This window comes from Neodiprion virginianus, chromosome 4, assembly GCF_021901495.1.
Source record: "Neodiprion virginianus isolate iyNeoVirg1 chromosome 4, iyNeoVirg1.1, whole genome shotgun sequence".
Taxonomy (NCBI): domain Eukaryota; kingdom Metazoa; phylum Arthropoda; class Insecta; order Hymenoptera; family Diprionidae; genus Neodiprion; species Neodiprion virginianus.
This window is the reverse complement of record NC_060880.1, coordinates 3928347-3948056: the sequence shown is the minus strand read 5'-3', so window position 1 is coordinate 3948056 and position 19710 is coordinate 3928347. Positions and strand designations below refer to the sequence as shown.

Here is a 19710-nt window from a genome sequence, read left to right as displayed (position 1 = left end):
TTTTTTTTTAGAACTTTGACTTGTCGGAGTTACCCACTCTCGGCATTTTGTCCTTTCGTAACCCCGAGCGTCGAATTTTGGATCATTCCATACTTTGACGTTTCGTCAAAGTTTCGTTTCTTTATTTTAAATTCCGCGACCAAAAAATTTGGAATTTGACGCTTTGAGAACTTTGCAAATTCGGAATTTCACCCCAGCCCCGATATCTACAATGCATCCCGCCTGAAAAACGCGATTCCAATCGTTGGAACGTAGACGGAATCGTCATTAAAATATAGTGAAACTGTTGTCGGACAATATTTTCTTAAGACAAATTTTATTGTTAGTGAATCGATGCCCTGTATTAATTGATTGATCGATTGATTTCATCGTGTAAACCGGATAAATAAATTTATAATTTACGTTCAAATGCAGAACGGAAGGTTCTTCTTCTTCTCAAGAGATTTTCTAATTCGAATAAATAACTTTTTCACGCCGATCAAAAACGCGTCTTGATTTTCCCCGCGTTTCTACGGTTCAAACGAGCCGCCCCATTCTTATATATGTTCAAATATTTGATACCGATTTTTTACAGGACACTCGTCGGGTTGTGGCGTGACCGAAGAAAGGGTCCAATGGATGGACGCGGTTCAAAATTCTGGTGAACCGGACCCGCCGCTGTCATCCAAGAGCAAACCTGGATCAGGAAATGCTGCGAAGGTCGATTCACCTTGGGTCGACGACAACGAGGATCCCGGGCACAAATACTCGCGACAGGCAAACGTGCTTGAAAGCTCGAGGACGAGGACGAGGCGGGAGACGCGACCCAAGCAGGAGAAGAATAACACGTGTTCTCTCTTCATACAGACCGATCCCCTAATCTGGAGGCACATATCCGAGACGGTGAGCGTGAGAAATCGATCACCTTGGCAAAAATTTATTTATTTCTTTTATTTATTTTTTTTATCGATTTTCAATCAACAACCCCGGTTCTTTTTCACCTGTTGTGTATCGTGTAATTTTTATTTTTTTTTCTTCCCTCTTCCTTTTTTGTTCACAGTCGAGTGATTTTCAAATTGGAAATTACCTGGCATGATTTTTTTTTTTTTTTTTGATTACCCCTACAAATATCGCGTTCCACCCTTGGAGGAACAATCGCAATTTTGCCCAACGTTTCGCAGATTATACATCATGTATATATTTATGTATGTACACATAGACGTACGTAACACTTCCACGCGGTGGATTCAGCCATATTTATTGCGAAATGTGAATGCGAAATTTTTCGCAGACTAGACGGCTCGGCTTTTGATCGGTTTGTGTGTGTGTGTGAATTTATTTGTTAGGCGTTTTCGCAACATCGTGGATCTACACGCATGTATATTTAGATATATCGTACGAAACGCGTTGCGCGTTGTACGTGTACGTGTACCTACGTACACCTGTGCGTATATTATACGTGTATTATACATATTGTATATAGCATACTTTTTTTTTTCTACCTTTTTTGATTTTTATTCGTAGTTAGCGAGAGAAAGAGAGAGAGAGAAAGAAAAAAGAAAGCGGAACGGAAGAAGAAATATTCGCAGAGTGAATACTTTCAACCCGCTAGGCGATAAAAAAAAATAAAAAATTCAATCGCAAACGGCGGGAGCTTTTCTCCCCTTTTCTCTCTCTCTTTCTCTCTCTCTCTTTCTCATTCTCCGCCTACATTATTCACGCCTTTTCCTTCCTTTGTTATTCCCACTATTGTGTCTCGTTTTTCCTTTATCATTTTGCCTCAATTTTCAAGGTTCAGGAATTTAACGGTTTATTTGTTGGATGTGTTAGAAATTATTGAAACTACGTAGATCAAATACATTACGCGATTTTCTCTATTCATTTTTAAGTCAGTATTTTGTACATAAAATTTTTCATTCGCTTCGCGAGGAGAGTTTAACTTTCACGATGCTATCTACGCATCTCGATTTGACAACGGAATTATTGTTGTTATTTTCATTATCATTATTATTGTTTTTTTTCTTTCACAGGTGGGTCATGACGTTGAAAAAACTAAGGAGGAAATTCTTTCGCTGATATCGCAACACGTTATAGCTGTGAACTATATTTACACGGGTACAAGATTCGACGGTAGGAGCGAGCATCGAAATATCAAATTTGAAGTTCAGAGAATAAAGGTACGTTGTGTGTGTGTGTACAGATTTGCAAAGCGATAAATATCCTAGAATCAAAAATATTGCAACAAGAATTTTGGTGGTGTAGCGAAAATCGCACTGGTTTATTATCGTTGATTACACTGGGAGAAATTTTTAGTTCCGGTTACCGCTCCGTCCTTAACTATTTTCATTTTTTACCACAGTCGAAAAATATAGCTCTGGGTACAAAGTGAAAAGTAGTTTTGTATCTTTTACCGAAAAGTCTAGTATCCGTTACTATTCTTTCTCATTACGAGCACTGTTGCTAGATTTTCTTGCAACTGTTGCGAAAATTTAATGCTCGTGCAACGATAAATTGACGTTAAGGCCTCGTTGAACTAAAAAAGTAGAGTAAGCCTCACAAACTGATTTTGCGTACCTCGTTTTTCGTAATTCCAACAATATTCAAACAGTTTTTTTTTAACGATACTCGGTTTACTGAATATTTGTAGCTACTGTAACAAATGAAATTTTTTTTGGTGTAGAAAAATAAAAATAAAAAAATTAACAATCCTTTCAGATCGACGACGACAAGCCTTGTACTCATCCCCCGAATTATGGCGACACGTCGAATCCCTTTTGCATGGAAAACATAGACGTCAGTAATTTTCTCAATCTACACTCGCTTGGCAATCACGAAGCTTTCTGCCTGGCTTACGTTTTCACATACAGGTAAATTCCATAATCTTATATATAGAAATAAGTAAGAAATTACTGCAAATATTAGTCACATTAAATATTGCACACGTTCATTTTCTTTCAGAGATTTTACCGGGGGTACTCTTGGACTTGCTTGGGTTGCATCTGCGTCCGGTGCTTCGGGCGGTATTTGCGAGAAGTACAAAACTTACACGGAAACCGTCGGCGGAATGTATCAGTCGACAAAGAGATCGTTGAACACCGGTATCATCACATTTGTAAACTATGCGAGCAGAGTACCGCCGAAAGTTTCCCAGCTGACGTTGGCTCACGAAATTGGCCACAACTTTGGATCGCCGGTAATTATAACGATAGATCATATTTTTCGTACCGTAATCATTTTTGAATCTTTAATTATGCAAAAAGATGAATCGATACTTACGATCGATAATCCTGTCAAAAAATACAATTTATATACCAAATTCATCGTGCCATTCTTACCCAATTTCTGTCGAAATTTAATATCTCTGATAATGGTTTGTTTTACTTTATGCAGCACGATTTTCCACCGGAATGCAGACCCGGTGGACTACACGGAAATTTTATTATGTTCGCCTCGGCCACCAGTGGAGACAGACCGAACAACAGTAAATTTTCAAAGTGCAGTATAGGGAACATCAGCAACGTCCTGGACGCGATTGAGGATAAGAAAAAGAGGAACTGCTTCACCGGTGAGACGATTATTGCACCTTACTTATAATGTGAAAGTATTACCTTACTACAAATAAAGATACGGAGGGATGAAAAATTGAAGACCAATTAAAAGTTCTGTTGTTGTGTGTTTCGAAACAGAATATTTCACAAACTTTTCTAATCTTTTCACAGCACCTGCCGGCGCTTTCTGTGGGAACAAAATCGTCGAGGAAGGGGAAGAATGCGATTGCGGATATGACGAAGAGGAATGCAAAGACAAGTGCTGCTATCCACGCTTACCGATGTCGAAAAACCAGTGTCGTAGGACAAATTCAGCGCAGTGCAGGTACCTTGTATTTATTGCTGTAAATTTTTCAGCCTAGCCTTTTCACGAGTCAGGATATTCCTGATGATATTCAATTAACTTTTTCTCCTTCACAGTCCGAGCCAAGGACCCTGCTGTTCGAGCGAAACGTGCCAATTTATACCGCTCGCAAACAAGTCTGTGTGCAAAATTGAAACGGAATGCAGTCATGACTCGGTTTGCAACGGAACAACATCCGTGTGTCCTCCGCCAGAACCAAAAGCTAACAACACCAAGTGTAACCAGGAAACTCAGGTAACAAAAGAACATGTGATACTTATTCTAGATGTCTCAGTTTATTTTCCGATACACGTATCGATTATAATTTCGAAAAAGTGATTGTCAAGTAAATCTGTAACGTTCCCAATAGTTGTGCATCAAGGGGGAATGTATCGGATCGAGATGTCTGGAATGGAATCTTACGGAATGCTTCTTAACGAGCAACAAACCGAATATTGATAAACGCAAGCTGTGCGAGTTGGCTTGCCAGAATGGTACTGATGTTTCGACGTGTCGCAGTACCAGCGAGCTTCCTCACTTGAAAGCCCAGGGAAAAGGGGCGATCAATCTGAGGCCAGGCTCGCCTTGTGATAACTTCCAGGTAAAGATGAAACTCGTGGATCCTTATTCGTGCAAGATGATTTTTGTCGCTGAAACAAAATTTTTCCAACCCATTTTTCTTCTTCAGGGATACTGCGACGTGTTCCTTAAATGCAGAGCGGTCGACGCCGAAGGGCCACTTGCAAGATTGAAAAATCTACTGTTCAACAAGGAGACCTTACTCACGCTTTCTCAATGGGTTACGGTATGTTTGAGCAGGGAATATTCCTTGTGTTAAATCGAGATATAATCAATCGAACGACATTTCACGCTTATCGGTGACAATTCGTTTCAGGAGTACTGGTGGGCGGTACTGCTGATGGGGATAGCGTTCATAATTTTTATGGGCCTGTTCATCAAGTGCTGCGCGGTACACACTCCTTCCAGTAATCCTAAGAAACCGCCGGCAAGACGGATTAGTGAAACATTGAGAAGGCCAATGAATACTCTAAGGAGAATGGTGAGTTGAACGAAATATCACAGTATCGATTAGACATCGATGAGCTGTACAGCTGTTGAATAAGGCCTGAATATTCAGTCGTTCCCTTTTGTTTGTTGCCGCGAATCTGATTGTCACTGATTTTTTTCTCCAGCGACATCATCACGGAGGCGGTGCTGGTCCACGAAGCATTCCTCCGAGGCAAGGACAGGGAGGTCACGGACAGCGCGGTCCTTCGCATGGATACGGAGAAGGTAGAGGAGCTCAGTATTATCCTCCCAAAGGTACGTCCACATACCTCGATCCTTTACTAGAAACTATGCCATCGGTAAAATTTGACTTTCTACCTGTTTCTTGACCGAGCTCGATGCCCTTGCAACTATAAACGTCTTTCTGCCAATGATATTTTAGAGACAGTTATTTTTCACCAAATATCACACTAACGTATCGAAAATCAAATTTCACCGAACAACCTAGCTGAGATATACATATTTATTCGTGTACGACTTATTATCAACCCGCAACTACATCAGTGTTTCTCATGTTTGCATTTCCCTCACATTGATTGCGACGCGCCTCACTACCTGATAATCTTGTTCTCTGAGCTGCAGAGGTGAGCTCGGGCCTACATTATACTTTTGACAGGATTAAATCCTTGGATATCAGTTCGTTATTGTCCGACCAATTCACGTTTAAAGTCTTTGTTAAACGGTTCGTTTCAAAAGACGTGAAAACAACGGTTTTCAAAAACTCGGGCATTTTGTAGTAATTAGAATTCAACGAATCCTTATTAGCCTGGCTTTAGAATTAAAGTAATGAACAATTCGATTACTTTGAACGAAGATGAAGACAGATTACTTGACTGTTTGGGCGAATGCCAAAAGTCGGTGTTGAAAATTCTTGTGTTTGATCCTGGAAACTTATGTAGTCGCTTTTGCAATCGACGTGTAGCCTATAACTTTCTGTCTGACTGCAAACCTGTGACATATAGTTGCCTGCTTTTATTATTATTGTTATTGTACTGTGATGATGCACCGCTCTAATTAATTCCGATTTTTCTTCTCTTTGTAATTTTTGTATCCAATGAACGTCTGAAAATTATTCTCCATAGCCGCTAATGCTAATGCGAAGGAAATATTTTTGTTATTGTTTATATTTTTTCTCCTACGGCGAGTAAAAACTGCAACAATTTCCAGTAAAGTATCCCAATCATACCAAAGCCAGCTGCTTTCAAAACTATTCGAAAAGTGTAACGCATATTCTGCATGAGCTAACAAAATCCTAGTCTAGATCCTCGGATGTCTTGTGATTACTCAAATAACGATGAATTCCAAAATGCTACCCTTTACAAAGCTTACTTCCTGTATTTTCTGTCTCAAGTTACGTTCTTCCGCACTCGTGTTCTTTTTCTTTTTGTTTCCTCTTCTCTGGTTGAAACATTGTTTCTAAACTTTAAACAGGCTATCGCTCGGTTCCCACAGCTAGTGCGCCACCAGCAGGTGGTCCAACAGCCAACTTCGGCCGGTCAAATCGTCCCGAACTGTATGCCGGGGCCTATTCGGGTTCCGGAGGAGGTGGTAGGGGCACAGCCTATGAGATGAGGCTTCACAACAAGGTTTGACGACACTAGAGAGTCCCAAACCATATTTGGCGTTACTTTGTGAAAACAGTCTCATCGCAGTCCACCGTAAGAGCATCGTTTGGACTTCTTTATTGCTCGGAAAATGAGCGGCCCAAGAGAGAAAGACAGAGTGTCAAAGAGAGCTGGATACTAATTTGAATTATGTTGTTTATCATTTATCATTACTATTATTACTTATACATAATTATTAGCTCGCGTCATGAAAGTTAGAGAAATGTGAATCATCGTCTGGATGAAATTTCCTCGTCAGGAAAAGACAAATGTTACAATTTTATCAGATATTCATGACGCTTTAGAAAGATTAATCGAACCCCGTATTTGACCTAGCATCCAGTGCTCTTTTTTTATAAATTATATATAAATATACCAGTAGACTTCATCAAGTAAGTAGTAATTATGATAACCATGGTCACACTGCCCTAAGAAGAACAACAGGAACAACAAAAGAAAGAAGGAACAAGAGATAGGAAAGAAAAGTCTAGACTAAAACCAAGGTTGAAATTATCGCGATATAATTTAACTCCTAAAATATCAATTTTAAAACACTTGTTTCTCCTCGATCGTTCCCGTTATTTACAAAAACAGTTCATAATCTTCTAACTCGGCAATCTTTGCTTCCAAACAGACCTGTCGTGGATTGGATGGATGCTTTGATAGGATGTTAAGTATGACAATATTACGAAGTTGTGATTCACGGGGTGGAATTATTGAATCTCTCATTGATTTGAACTTTTCTTATATTTTAAAGTAAATCGTTATTGGTTTCCTCACCATCTATCCACTTATTGACTTATCATATTACATTTTACAAAAAAAAAAAACAAAAAAAGAAAAGAAAAAAGAAAATATATACCATTATCTTCATTTATTTAAATCAAATAGTAACAAGTCTCCTTGAAATTTTGTTACAGACGATTCAGTTGTTTTTTTCATCCAAGTAATTGTGAAAATTTTAGCTGTGATATTTATAGAATAGAAGAAAAGACGAGGAAGAAATGAAAGAAATCGTATAACCACTGCTTTATCTTCTATTGTAACTGTTTTATGACTACAGCCAAGCCATACAACAATGTTAAAAACCCATTAATAGATTCACATTTTATGATTTAGTGCTCCTTCAGACGCATATCCTTCCTATGATACATTTTAGGGTAATGAATCTGTTCGTTAGTATCTAAAACACGATATATGATATCTTGAATCATCGTGTGCACACCGCAATAAATTGGATATAAAAGTTTAACGTTAGGTCGCGAATACCTTGTGGATTTATTTCTTAACAAAATCTAATCCGAAATGAAACACTAATTGCTTAGCCGAATTTGAGTGAAACTTTGAATATGGTCTGAAAAGGAAGCAGAACTTATATTTTATTTCATAGATATAACATGTAGAAGAAGACATTTTTTAACACTTCTTATTTCATTTGCACCAGCTATCGTATAAAGGCAAACAAACTCTTGAGGCGGAAACTAAAGGGAAATCCAGCATTACCAAACCATTGCAGGTCATTCGTTTGATCTCTGTACCATTGTAATATAATAATATAATTGATATGTATTATTCTTATACTAATTTTTATTAGCCAATTGAAGCGAGTGCAACTATGAATGATGATGGTAAAACAAAAAAAAAAAAAAAAAGAAATTGAAACTGATCATTTTATAGTGATACTCATTTTACAATTATGTATTGATTATTATTAATTAGTTGGATATTACTGATTACATTATAATTTATACACATATATATTTACTATTAATGGATAATTGTAAATGATATTTAAATAGCATTTCAATTTATACATATATATTATATATTACGTTGTTTTAGTCAATCAGCACAATGTTTCCCGAAACAAAAAAAAAAAAGCATGAATTCATAAAAAAAGAGAGTGTGATCTCCGTTCCTTTTTTTTCAAATTCAATTTTATTTTCTTCTTCAGATTCAGTACTTCAACATTTTTGTTTATATTCATAATATTACAAGGTCATATTAAATATTATACATAAAAATTTATGTAGTACTAAAACAGGGATATCATTTTTAAGCAAAGGCTGATCATACTATACATACGATATTTTAATTTTAACTGTTAATCCATTGCCACTAGAACAAAAAAAAAATGAAATTTTTTAATATACCTCCGTAGTTACATATATTTTTATTTTTAACAACCACCTACATAAGCCTCCTAATTTCGAAAAATTCCTTCAAACAGATTTAATAATTTGATTGTGGACTTCAGTCCTGCATTATTTTTTCTAACTTAATTCCCTTCTCTCTCTCTCTCTATCTCTCTCTGTATCTATCTCTATCTATTCCTACAACCAATGGTTACTTTCTCATTAAGGCCTATCTTATCGTTAATGATTATTCATTTATTATCCCTAAATTATAAGAAACATGCCTTCGCCAATTCTGTTGATTCAATTAAATCTATACCTGTTTCGAATAGTTTGAACGGGTTTTAATTACGGAGTACAAGAAAAAGGCGGACAGACCAGCTGTAATAGCCGCAAAATACTATTTTTCTATAAATGGGAGTGGAACTATATCTATGGCTGGCAAAATTCTGGTAGAAATAGAACCAAAGATGTATATCGATATGTGTACGCGTACCAGGAAAAACAGCTACTCAATGGCTCTTGACCTGTTTTTATCGACCAAAACTGTCAGCGACAACGTTTCACAGTAAACCGTTATCCCTTTATCACTTTTATTTCCTTATACATAGGGTATATGTGGTTTATATTACGATTGCATGAATATCTCTACGATAATTACTAAATGAATATATTCAATAATTATAGGTACATATGTAGTAAAATTTTAATATCATTAGCAGCGTTTTTCCTGGCAATTTCTATAGGCGTCTGCTCATCAGCGGTTACATATTATACATACATGTATACATATGTGTATCTCATTTCAAATTTTCATTGACTTTTTCTCCACTGTCTATATAGCGAGAGGTATGAAAATAAAGGTTGAATTTGATAGTGAAATGTAGGGAAAAATAGCCAGCCAAATTTATGTATTCATTGTAATTCGTACATCGTTCGGTATATGAAAATGTACAATAGGCGCAATGTGATTTATAAACGGATTGTATGTGAAAAACGATAAAGTGACGAGGAAGATGATAATGACAATGGAAAAATATACTTGTGTAAATATACATATTAATATTATAAAGTATGATTATAATTATAATTATAATAATAATATTAACAATAATAATAATAATAATAATATTAGTAATAATGATAATAATAATGATGTAAAAGCAAAACGAGATTTAACGAAGAAAGAAAAAGAGGAAAGGAAGGTAAAAATGGTAAAGTGAATAATAAAATAATTGTTTTTATATAAAATCTGTACTATAGCAAAATATTATTCTGTATTTTGTAATCAAGACAGTATAAACTTAGTACTACGTACCACGAATGTGTGAGAAAACATTATATCAGGCTCGACTGTAGCTAGGGCATCATAAAATCTTAGAAATTAGCTCTGAAAATTTGCCGTAATGCAAATCTATCAGCTGGCTTCATTCTATAACGCAAATCTTGCCGAATAATGCGATATATTCACATTATACTAAATGCATTTAATACACTAGTTGAGGTCTTCAAGCTTACAATTAACTGTCGAACGTATCCGAGTCCCACGATGACTATCATACACCCATCTCTTGTCGATTGTTGCGTTAATATCTTACGTTGTACATTGTCATAGCAATGAATTTATTTTTTATCCTTAGAGCGAGTTCCTAATTTTCAACACGATCGAAAGGTTATTGCTTGAATAATGTGAATAATTAATAACATTATCTTAGTTTTTAAAGGTAGCTGACGGCCTTGTGATTAGAAGATGTAAATATCTGGTAACCATGGTGCTATTTTAATCCATTCATGACCGAGGACTCAGTTATATGTTTTATAAGTAAGCCTGTAACGAATGTCCCAAGATTTTGTAGGCCGTTTTATAAATAAAAATTGCATTATTTTTTTTTTTTTTTTTTCTACGGCAACAAACTTCTACTGAATTGAGTCATGGTAGATGGTTCTTAAAAAAGGAGATTTCGACTTGTGTTGTAACAAAAATTTGATGGATTATTGGAATGATTATCGTTTTTTTTTAAATGACACAAAACATTAGGAATCCTCAATTTCGATACTATAGTAACTCATGTGGTGATCAAGATTTATAGGATGAGGCCTGGCTGTTTTGAAAATACGAAATTGCTTGTGTGCGTGTGAAGTGTAACGGTAATTTGAAGAAAACGCAAAAAAAAAAAAAAAAATTCTTTATCCCAAACATATATATTATCTACGCTTAGGCTACATATATTTATTTCAGTCGTAACGCGATACTCTCTATCACCTGTACATAATATTAGACTCGAGAAAGAAAAGAAGAAAAAAAAAAATTGAAGAATTATATTTTTTCTAACGATCCAAAAAAAATATTGTAATATCTTATCAATATTGTCTGCAACTGGTTTTGTTTCTTTCTCACCTTGATACTCAGGTTCTTTTTTTCCTTTTTATTATGTACGGTTTGACTGATTTTTTGGAGATTACGTGAATCATGTTACTTGGATATCAAAAAGCACCAAGTGGCCTTGAATCCTTAGAATGAATTCTTCTTTTTTCTCCATTTTAAATATTATTTCAGACGCTCACGGTATACCTGCGTTCAAATGTGCATGATAACTGACCAATTGCCCGATGGTAGTTTAAAAACTCACTTCTCTTCTCCCAAAAATGTTTAGAACGTGACATGTTTTAAAAGTATGAATAACATATAATTGTGAATATCTCTTGTGTTATGTTAATGTGATTATAGATACATTGTAAAAAAATAATAAAAACGTACATTTTACATTTAACAGTATGAGAATGTGATAAACCAGAGGCATCAAGTCCTGAGAGCCCTTACCCATATATTCTGCAGTAGGAGAAACGATGAAAACATCACTGTAAGATAGTTCTGTGAACAGTTTAAAAATGACAATCGAGTTCGTGCATTCTCCAGTCCAATATTTCAAATACTTAATCAAATATTTGATGTAGAATGACAAAATAATGAAAATGACGGTGACTTTTCCTCTTGAATTGATTCGAAGGTCCCTTATTAGAGCAATTGGTCCCCGAGAAAGCCAAACACAACACTTAGAACACTGTTAAATCAACGGCTGAGGCGATACCAAAAAAAAATCGAAGATATTTTTCGTTCTTCGCATATCACACTTTATCCATTGCTCGCAGCGACTCGGGACTGTGTGCGATAGATTCATGTCGCAAAACTACGGGGACATAATCGTGTACAGTTTATTCAAGAATTAAACCAAGCATTAGCCAATGATCTGCCGAATTTCGATTTAAAAAATCCAGATGGGCAAGGCTTGCTCTTTTGCAATTTTTGAAGCGAAATCCTTTATCTCCTACAATGGATTTGAAGGACCCTTATTAGACTAATTGGACTCTCAGGAACGCGAAAGTCATGCAGGACATCAAATATTCAACACCAGAGGGAATTCGTTTTTCATTCGTATCTCTCGATCCGTGGCTTAAGGCGATGTTGGACTACGCGGAATTGGTTCCCCTTACGAAATTACGTCGATAAGGTACGTCTAACAATCTATTCTAATAATATTTAAAATGAGCTTAATTTCACCGAAAGAAAGCCGGAGCCTCGATTTTTAGCAATTTTGAGAGCTTTAAATGTTGTGTTTCAGAATCGATTCATACGACCCTTTCTGGACGAATTGGACATCGATGATTGGAGTAAAGGCATCTGCAAGACCGCAGAAACAACAGTTGGGGAAATGCTGAATGCGGTAATATCGATGTGTATGTATATCTATTTCAATCCAGGTTACATAAAATATTAACAACACAATGTGATTCATATAGTATACTGTTATTGCAGCCGTTCGCGGACCGGAACTTTTACAGTAACAACTGCAGTGAATAAAATGTATCGTATTCTGCTTAGTATGATGTATACTGCACTTCATTTTCTTCGTGTGATAGTTAGTTTCATATGTGATATTTATACGATATTCTGCGATTGATTTAAAGTGAATGTTGTACACTATCTAAGATTTTTGTAAACTGCGATACACTGATAGCTCCACACTTGTAATAGAGTTAAGGCATATTGAATAAACTTGAGCTGTAAGTTTGTGACTATGGCTTTCTGATTTCGCTTCCCCACCACTTTCAAAAACTGAAACCGAATGCATGTGTTTAAACGGTGGCTTTTGATCCGCTGCTCGCAATAAGATAGACGAGATGCAATCAATTCTCTTCGCAGTATTCAGACGACATACTGTGATGTGGGAGTAAGTCCAGCACTTTTCAGAATCGCATACCTTTCCACCCGAGGACCAAAGGGGTGAACCTCACCTTTGTTTGACCGAAGATATTTTGGTCTCATTCGATTTCAATGACCCTTTCCTGACAGATTGGACCCCCAGGAACTCGGAAAACGCAGCAGAAAGAGCGTGGAATCAACAGGAAAGAAGTTGAGGAAGAAAAATGTCGAAAATACTGGTTCTCGTTTTTTGGCTGTAACTTTTGAGGCGTTGGTCGCAGCGTATTGGGACTGCGCCCGATCGATTTCTCTCGGAAAATTACGTGGTATTAGCGCATGGAAAAATTTATTCCGGCACATTTCAAAAACGCGAAAATTTTCGCCTAAAATGCAAAGGGGTTAACCTTCCTTTTTTTTTTACCAAAAAATTTTTCGTCTCAGAATTGATTCGTATGACTCTTTCCCGACCAATCGGACCCCAAGAAACTCAGGAAACGCAGCAAAAGGAGCGTGGGATCAACGGGAGAGAAGATACGAGGAAAAAAGCACCTGCTGAAAAATGTCGAAAATACAGGTTTTCGTTTTTTGGCTGTAACTTTCGCTGCGTTGATCGCAGCGTATTGGGACTGCGCCCAATCGATTTCTCTCGCAAAATTACGTCGGAATATTGCCACAATTAATTTATTTCAGCACTTTTGAAAATCGCGGAAATTTTCGCCAAAAATACAAAGGGGTTAACCTTCCTTTTTTTTGACCAAAAAAGTTTTCGTCTCAGAATTGCTTCGTATGACTCTTTCCCGACCAATCGGACCCCAAGAAACTCAGAAAACGCGGCAAAAGGAGCGTTGGATCAACGGGAGAGAAGATACGAGGAAAAAAGCACCTGCTGAAAAATGTCGAAAATTCGGGTTTTCGTTTTTTGGCTGTAACTTTAGCTGCCTTGATCGCAGCGCATTGGGACTGCGCCCAATCGATTTCACTCGCAAAATTACGTCGGAATAGTGCCACTATTAATGTATTCCAGCACTTTTGAAAATCGCGAAAATTTTCGCCAAAAATACAAAGGGGTTAACCTTTCTTGTTTTTGACCAAAAAATTTTGCGTCTCAGAATTGATCCGTATGACTCTTTCCCGACCAATTGGACCCCAAGGAACTCAGAAAACGCAGCAAAAGGAGCGTGGGATCAACGGGAGAGAAGATACGAGGAAAAAAGCACCTGCTGAAAAATGTCAAAAATTCAGGTTTTCGTTTTCTGGCTGTAACTTTCGCTGCGTTGATCGCAGCGTATTGGGACTGCGCCCAATCGATTTATCTCGCAAAATTACGTCGGAATAGTGCCACAATTAATGTATTCCAGCACTTTTGAAAATCGCGAAAATTTTCGCCAAAAATACAAAGGGGTTAACCTTCCTTTTTTTTGACCAAAAAATTTTGCGTCTCAGAATTGATCCGTATGACTCTTTCCAGACCAATTGGACCCCAAGGAACTCAGAAAACGCAGCAAAAGAAGCGTGGGATCAACGGGAGAGAAGATACGAGGAAAAAAGCACCTGCTGAAAAATGTCGAAAATTCGGGTTTTCGTTTTTTGGCTGTAACTTTTGCTGCCTTGATCGCAGCGCATTGGGACTGCGCCCAATCGATTTCTCCCGCAAAATTACGTCGGAATAGTGCCACAATTAATGTAGTCCAGCACTTTTGAAAATCGCGAAAATTTTCGCCAAAAATACAAAGGGGTTAACCTTCCTGTTTTTTGACCAAAAAATTTTGCGTCTCAGAATTGATCCGTATGACTCTTTCCAGACCAATTGGACCCCAAGGAACTCAGAAAACGCAGCAAAAGAAGCGTGGGATCAACGGGAGAGAAGATACGAGGAAAAAAGCACCTGCTGAAAAATGTCGAAAATTCAGGTTTTCGTTTTTTGGCTGTAACTTTCGATGCGTTGATCGCAGCGTATTGGGACTGCGCCCAATCGATTTCTCTCGCAAAATTACGTCGGAATATTGCCACAATTAATTTATTTCAGCACTTTTGAAAATCGCGGAAATTTTCGCCAAAAATACAAAGGGGTTAACCTTCCTTTTTTTTGACCAAAAAAGTTTTCGTCTCAGAATTGCTTCGTATGACTCTTTCCCGACCAATCGGACCCCAAGAAACTCAGAAAACGCGGCAAAAGGAGCGTTGGATCAACGGGAGAGAAGATACGAGGAAAAAAGCACCTGCTGAAAAATGTCGAAAATTCGGGTTTTCGTTTTTTGGCTGTAACTTTAGCTGCCTTGATCGCAGCGCATTGGGACTGCGCCCAATCGATTTCACTCGCAAAATTACGTCGGAATAGTGCCACTATTAATGTATTCCAGCACTTTTGAAAATCGCGAAAATTTTCGCCAAAAATACAAAGGGGTTAACCTTTCTTGTTTTTGACCAAAAAATTTTGCGTCTCAGAATTGATCCGTATGACTCTTTCCCGACCAATTGGACCCCAAGGAACTCAGAAAACGCAGCAAAAGGAGCGTGGGATCAACGGGAGAGAAGATACGAGGAAAAAAGCACCTGCTGAAAAATGTCAAAAATTCAGGTTTTCGTTTTCTGGCTGTAACTTTCGCTGCGTTGATCGCAGCGTATTGGGACTGCGCCCAATCGATTTATCTCGCAAAATTACGTCGGAATAGTGCCACAATTAATGTATTCCAGCACTTTTGAAAATCGCGAAAATTTTCGCCAAAAATACAAAGGGGTTAACCTTCCTTTTTTTTGACCAAAAAATTTTGCGTCTCAGAATTGATCCGTATGACTCTTTCCAGACCAATTGGACCCCAAGGAACTCAGAAAACGCAGCAAAAGAAGCGTGGGATCAACGGGAGAGAAGATACGAGGAAAAAAGCACCTGCTGAAAAATGTCGAAAATTCAGGTTTTCGTTTTTTGGCTGTAACTTTCGATGCGTTGATCGCAGCGTATTGGGACTGCGCCCAATCGATTTCTCTCGCAAAATTACGTCGGAATATTGCCACAATTAATTTATTTCAGCACTTTTGAAAATCGCGGAAATTTTCGCCAAAAATACAAAGGGGTTAACCTTCCTTTTTTTTGACCAAAAAAGTTTTCGTCTCAGAATTGCTTCGTATGACTCTTTCCCGACCAATCGGACCCCAAGAAACTCAGAAAACGCGGCAAAAGGAGCGTTGGATCAACGGGAGAGAAGATACGAGGAAAAAAGCACCTGCTGAAAAATGTCGAAAATTCGGGTTTTCGTTTTTTGGCTGTAACTTTAGCTGCCTTGATCGCAGCGCATTGGGACTGCGCCCAATCGATTTCACTCGCAAAATTACGTCGGAATAGTGCCACTATTAATGTATTCCAGCACTTTTGAAAATCGCGAAAATTTTCGCCAAAAATACAAAGGGGTTAACCTTCCTTTTTTTTGACCAAAAAATTTTGCGTCTCAGAATTGATCCGTATGACTCTTTCCAGACCAATTGGACCCCAAGGAACTCAGAAAACGCAGCAAAAGAAGCGTGGGATCAACGGGAGAGAAGATACGAGGAAAAAAGCACCTGCTGGAAAATGTCGAAAATTCGGGTTTTCGTTTTTTGGCTGTAACTTTTGCTGCCTTGATCGCAGCGCATTGGGACTGCGCCCAATCGATTTCTCCCGCAAAATTACGTCGGAATATTGCCACAATTAATTTATTTCAGCACTTTTGAAAATCGCGAAAATTTTCGCCAAAAATACAAAGGGGTTAACCTTCCTTTTTTTTTGACCAAAAAATTTTTCGTCTTAGAATTGTTTCGTACGACTCTTTCCCGATCAATTGGACCCCAAGGATTTCAGAAAACGCAGCAAAAGTAGCGTGGGATCAACAGGAGAGACGATACGAGGAAAAAAGCACCTGCTGAAAAATGTCGAAAATTCAGGTTTTCGTTTTCTGGCTGTAACTTTCGCTGCGTTGATCGCAGCGTATTGGGACTAGGCCCAATCGATTTCTCTCGCAAAATTACGTCGGAATAGTGCCACAATTAGTGTATTCCAGCACTTTTAAAAATCACGAAAATTTTCGCCCAAAATACAAAGGGGTTAACCTTCCTTTTTTTTTGACCAAAAAATTTTTCGTCTCAGAATTGCTTCGTATGACTCTTTCCCGACCAATCGGACCCCAAGGAACTCAGAAAACGCAGCAAAAGGAGCGTGGGATCAACGGGAGAGGAGATACGAGGAAAAAAGCACCTGCTGAAAAATGTCGAAAATTCAGGTTTTCGTTTTCTGGCTGTAACTTTCGCTGCGTTAATCGCAGCGTATTGGGACTGCGCCCAATCGATTTCACTCGCAAAATTACGTCGGAATAGTGCCACGATTAATGTATTCCAGCACTTTTGAAAATCGCGAAAATTTTCGCCAAAAATACAAAGGGGTTAACCTTCCTTTTTTTTTGACCAAAAAATTTTTCGTCTTAGAATTGTTTCGTACGACTCTTTCCCGATCAATTGGACCCCAAGGATTTCAGAAAACGCAGCAAAAGTAGTGTGGGATCAACAGGAGAGACGATACGAGGAAAAAAGCACCTGCTGAAAAATGTCGAAAATTCAGGTTTTCGTTTTCTGGCTGTAACTTTCGCTGCGTTGATCGCAGCGTATTGGTACTGCGCCCAATCGATTTCTCTCGCAAAATTACGTCGGAATAGTGCCACAATTAATGTATCCCAGCACTTTTGAAAATCGCGAAAATTTTCGCCCAAAATACAAAGGGGTTAACCTTCCTTTTTTTTTGACCAAAAAATTTTTCGTCTCAGAATTGCTTCGTATGACTCTTTCCCGACCAATCGGACCCCAAGGAACTCAGAAAACGCAGCAAAAGGAGCGTTGGATCAACGGGAGAGAAGATACGAGGAAAAAAGCACCTGCTGGAAAATGTCGAAAATTCGGGTTTTCGTTTTTTGGCTGTAACTTTTGCTGCCTTGATCGCAGCGCATTGGGACTGCGCCCAATCGATTTCTCCCGCAAAATTACGTCGGAATATTGCCACAATTAATTTATTTCAGCACTTTTGAAAATCGCGAAAATTTTCGCCAAAAATACAAAGGGGTTAACCTTCCTTTTTTTTTGACCAAAAAATTTTTCGTCTTAGAATTGTTTCGTACGACTCTTTCCCGATCAATTGGACCCCAAGGATTTCAGAAAACGCAGCAAAAGTAGCGTGGGATCAACAGGAGAGACGATACGAGGAAAAAAGCACCTGCTGAAAAATGTCGAAAATTCAGGTTTTCGTTTTCTGGCTGTAACTTTCGCTGCGTTGATCGCAGCGTATTGGGACTAGGCCCAATCGATTTCTCTCGCAAAATTACGTCGGAATAGTGCCACAATTAATGTATTCCAGCACTTTTAAAAATCACGAAAATTTTCGCCCAAAATACAAAGGGGTTAACCTTCCTTTTTTTTTGACCAAAAAATTTTTCGTCTCAGAATTGCTTCGTATGACTCTTTCCCGACCAATCGGACCCCAAGGAACTCAGAAAACGCAGCAAAAGGAGCGTGGGATCAACGGGAGAGGAGATACGAGGAAAAAAGCACCTGCTGAAAAATGTCGAAAATTCAGGTTTTCGTTTTCTGGCTGTAACTTTCGCTGCGTTAATCGCAGCGTATTGGGACTGCGCCCAATCGATTTCACTCGCAAAATTACGTCGGAATAGTGCCACGATTAATGTATTCCAGCACTTTTGAAAATCGCGAAAATTTTCGCCAAAAATACAAAGGGGTTAACCTTCCTTTTTTTTTGACCAAAAAATTTTTCGTCTTAGAATTGTTTCGTACGACTCTTTCCCGATCAATTGGACCCCAAGGATTTCAGAAAACGCAGCAAAAGTAGCGTGGGATCAACAGGAGAGACGATACGAGGAAAAAAGCACCTGCTGAAAAATGTCGAAAATTCAGGTTTTCGTTTTCTGGCTGTAACTTTCGCTGCGTTAATCGCAGCGTATTGGGACTGCGCCCAATCGATTTCTCTCGCAAAATTACGTCGGAATAGTGCCACAGTTCATGTATTCCAGCACTTTTGAAAATCACGAAAATTTTCGCCCAAAATACAAAGGGGTTAACCTTCCTTTTTTTTTGACCAAAAAATTTTTCGTCTCAGAATTGCTTCGTATGACTCTTTCCCGACCAATCGGACCCCAAGGAACTCAGAAAACGCAGCAAAAGGAGCGTTGGATCAACGGGAGAGAAGATACGAGGAAAAAAGCACCTGCTGGAAAATGTCGAAAATTCGGGTTTTCGTTTTTTGGCTGTAACTTTTGCTGCCTTGATCGCAGCGCATTGGGACTGCGCCCAATCGATTTCTCTCGCAAAATTACGTCGGACTAGTGCCACAATTAATGTATTCCAGCACTTTTGAAAATCGCGAAAATTTTCGCCCAAAATACAAAGGGGTTAACCTTTCTTGTTTTTGACCAAAAAATTTTGCGTCTCAGAATTGATCCGTATGACTCTTTCCCGACCAATTGGACCCCAAGGAACTCAGAAAACGCAGCAAAAGGAGCGTGGGATCAACGGGAGAGAAGATACGAGGAAAAAAGCACCTGCTGAAAAATGTCGAAAATTCAGGTTTTCGTTTTCTGGCTGTAACTTTCGCTGCGTTGATCGCAGCGTATTGGGACTGCGCCCAATCGATTTCTCTCGCAAAATTACGTCGGAATAGTGCCACAATTAATGTATTCCAGCACTTTTGAGAATCGCGAAAATTTTCGCCAAAAATACAAAGGGGTTAACCTTCCTTTTTTTTTGACCAAAAAAGTTTTCGTCTCAGAATTGCTTCCCATGACTCTTTCCCGACCAATCGGAC

General features: G+C 38.2%; 1 protein-coding gene across 2 annotated transcripts in view; it reads left to right on the top strand.

The window, feature by feature from the left end:
• LOC124302293 (disintegrin and metalloproteinase domain-containing protein 10) overlaps positions 1-11448 on the top strand; it is a 104114-nt gene extending 92666 nt beyond the window's left edge. Inside the window, exons 4-15 of one of the 2 annotated variants that reach the window (XM_046758286.1) lie at positions 575-882; positions 2010-2156; positions 2695-2846; positions 2938-3172; positions 3370-3544; positions 3699-3852; positions 3948-4125; positions 4241-4471; positions 4559-4675; positions 4766-4930; positions 5064-5193; positions 6391-11448. In XM_046758286.1, coding sequence (XP_046614242.1) covers positions 575-882; positions 2010-2156; positions 2695-2846; positions 2938-3172; positions 3370-3544; positions 3699-3852; positions 3948-4125; positions 4241-4471; positions 4559-4675; positions 4766-4930; positions 5064-5193; positions 6391-6530 — 2132 coding nt within the window. In that variant the 3' untranslated portion in view covers positions 6531-11448. Of the gene's footprint in view, positions 1-574; positions 883-2009; positions 2157-2694; positions 2847-2937; positions 3173-3369; positions 3545-3698; positions 3853-3947; positions 4126-4240; positions 4472-4558; positions 4676-4765; positions 4931-5063; positions 5194-6369 lie in introns of both variants that reach the window. The other variant, XM_046758285.1, reaches the window with a different exon arrangement.
• Positions 11449-19710: the final 8262 nt, after the last annotated feature.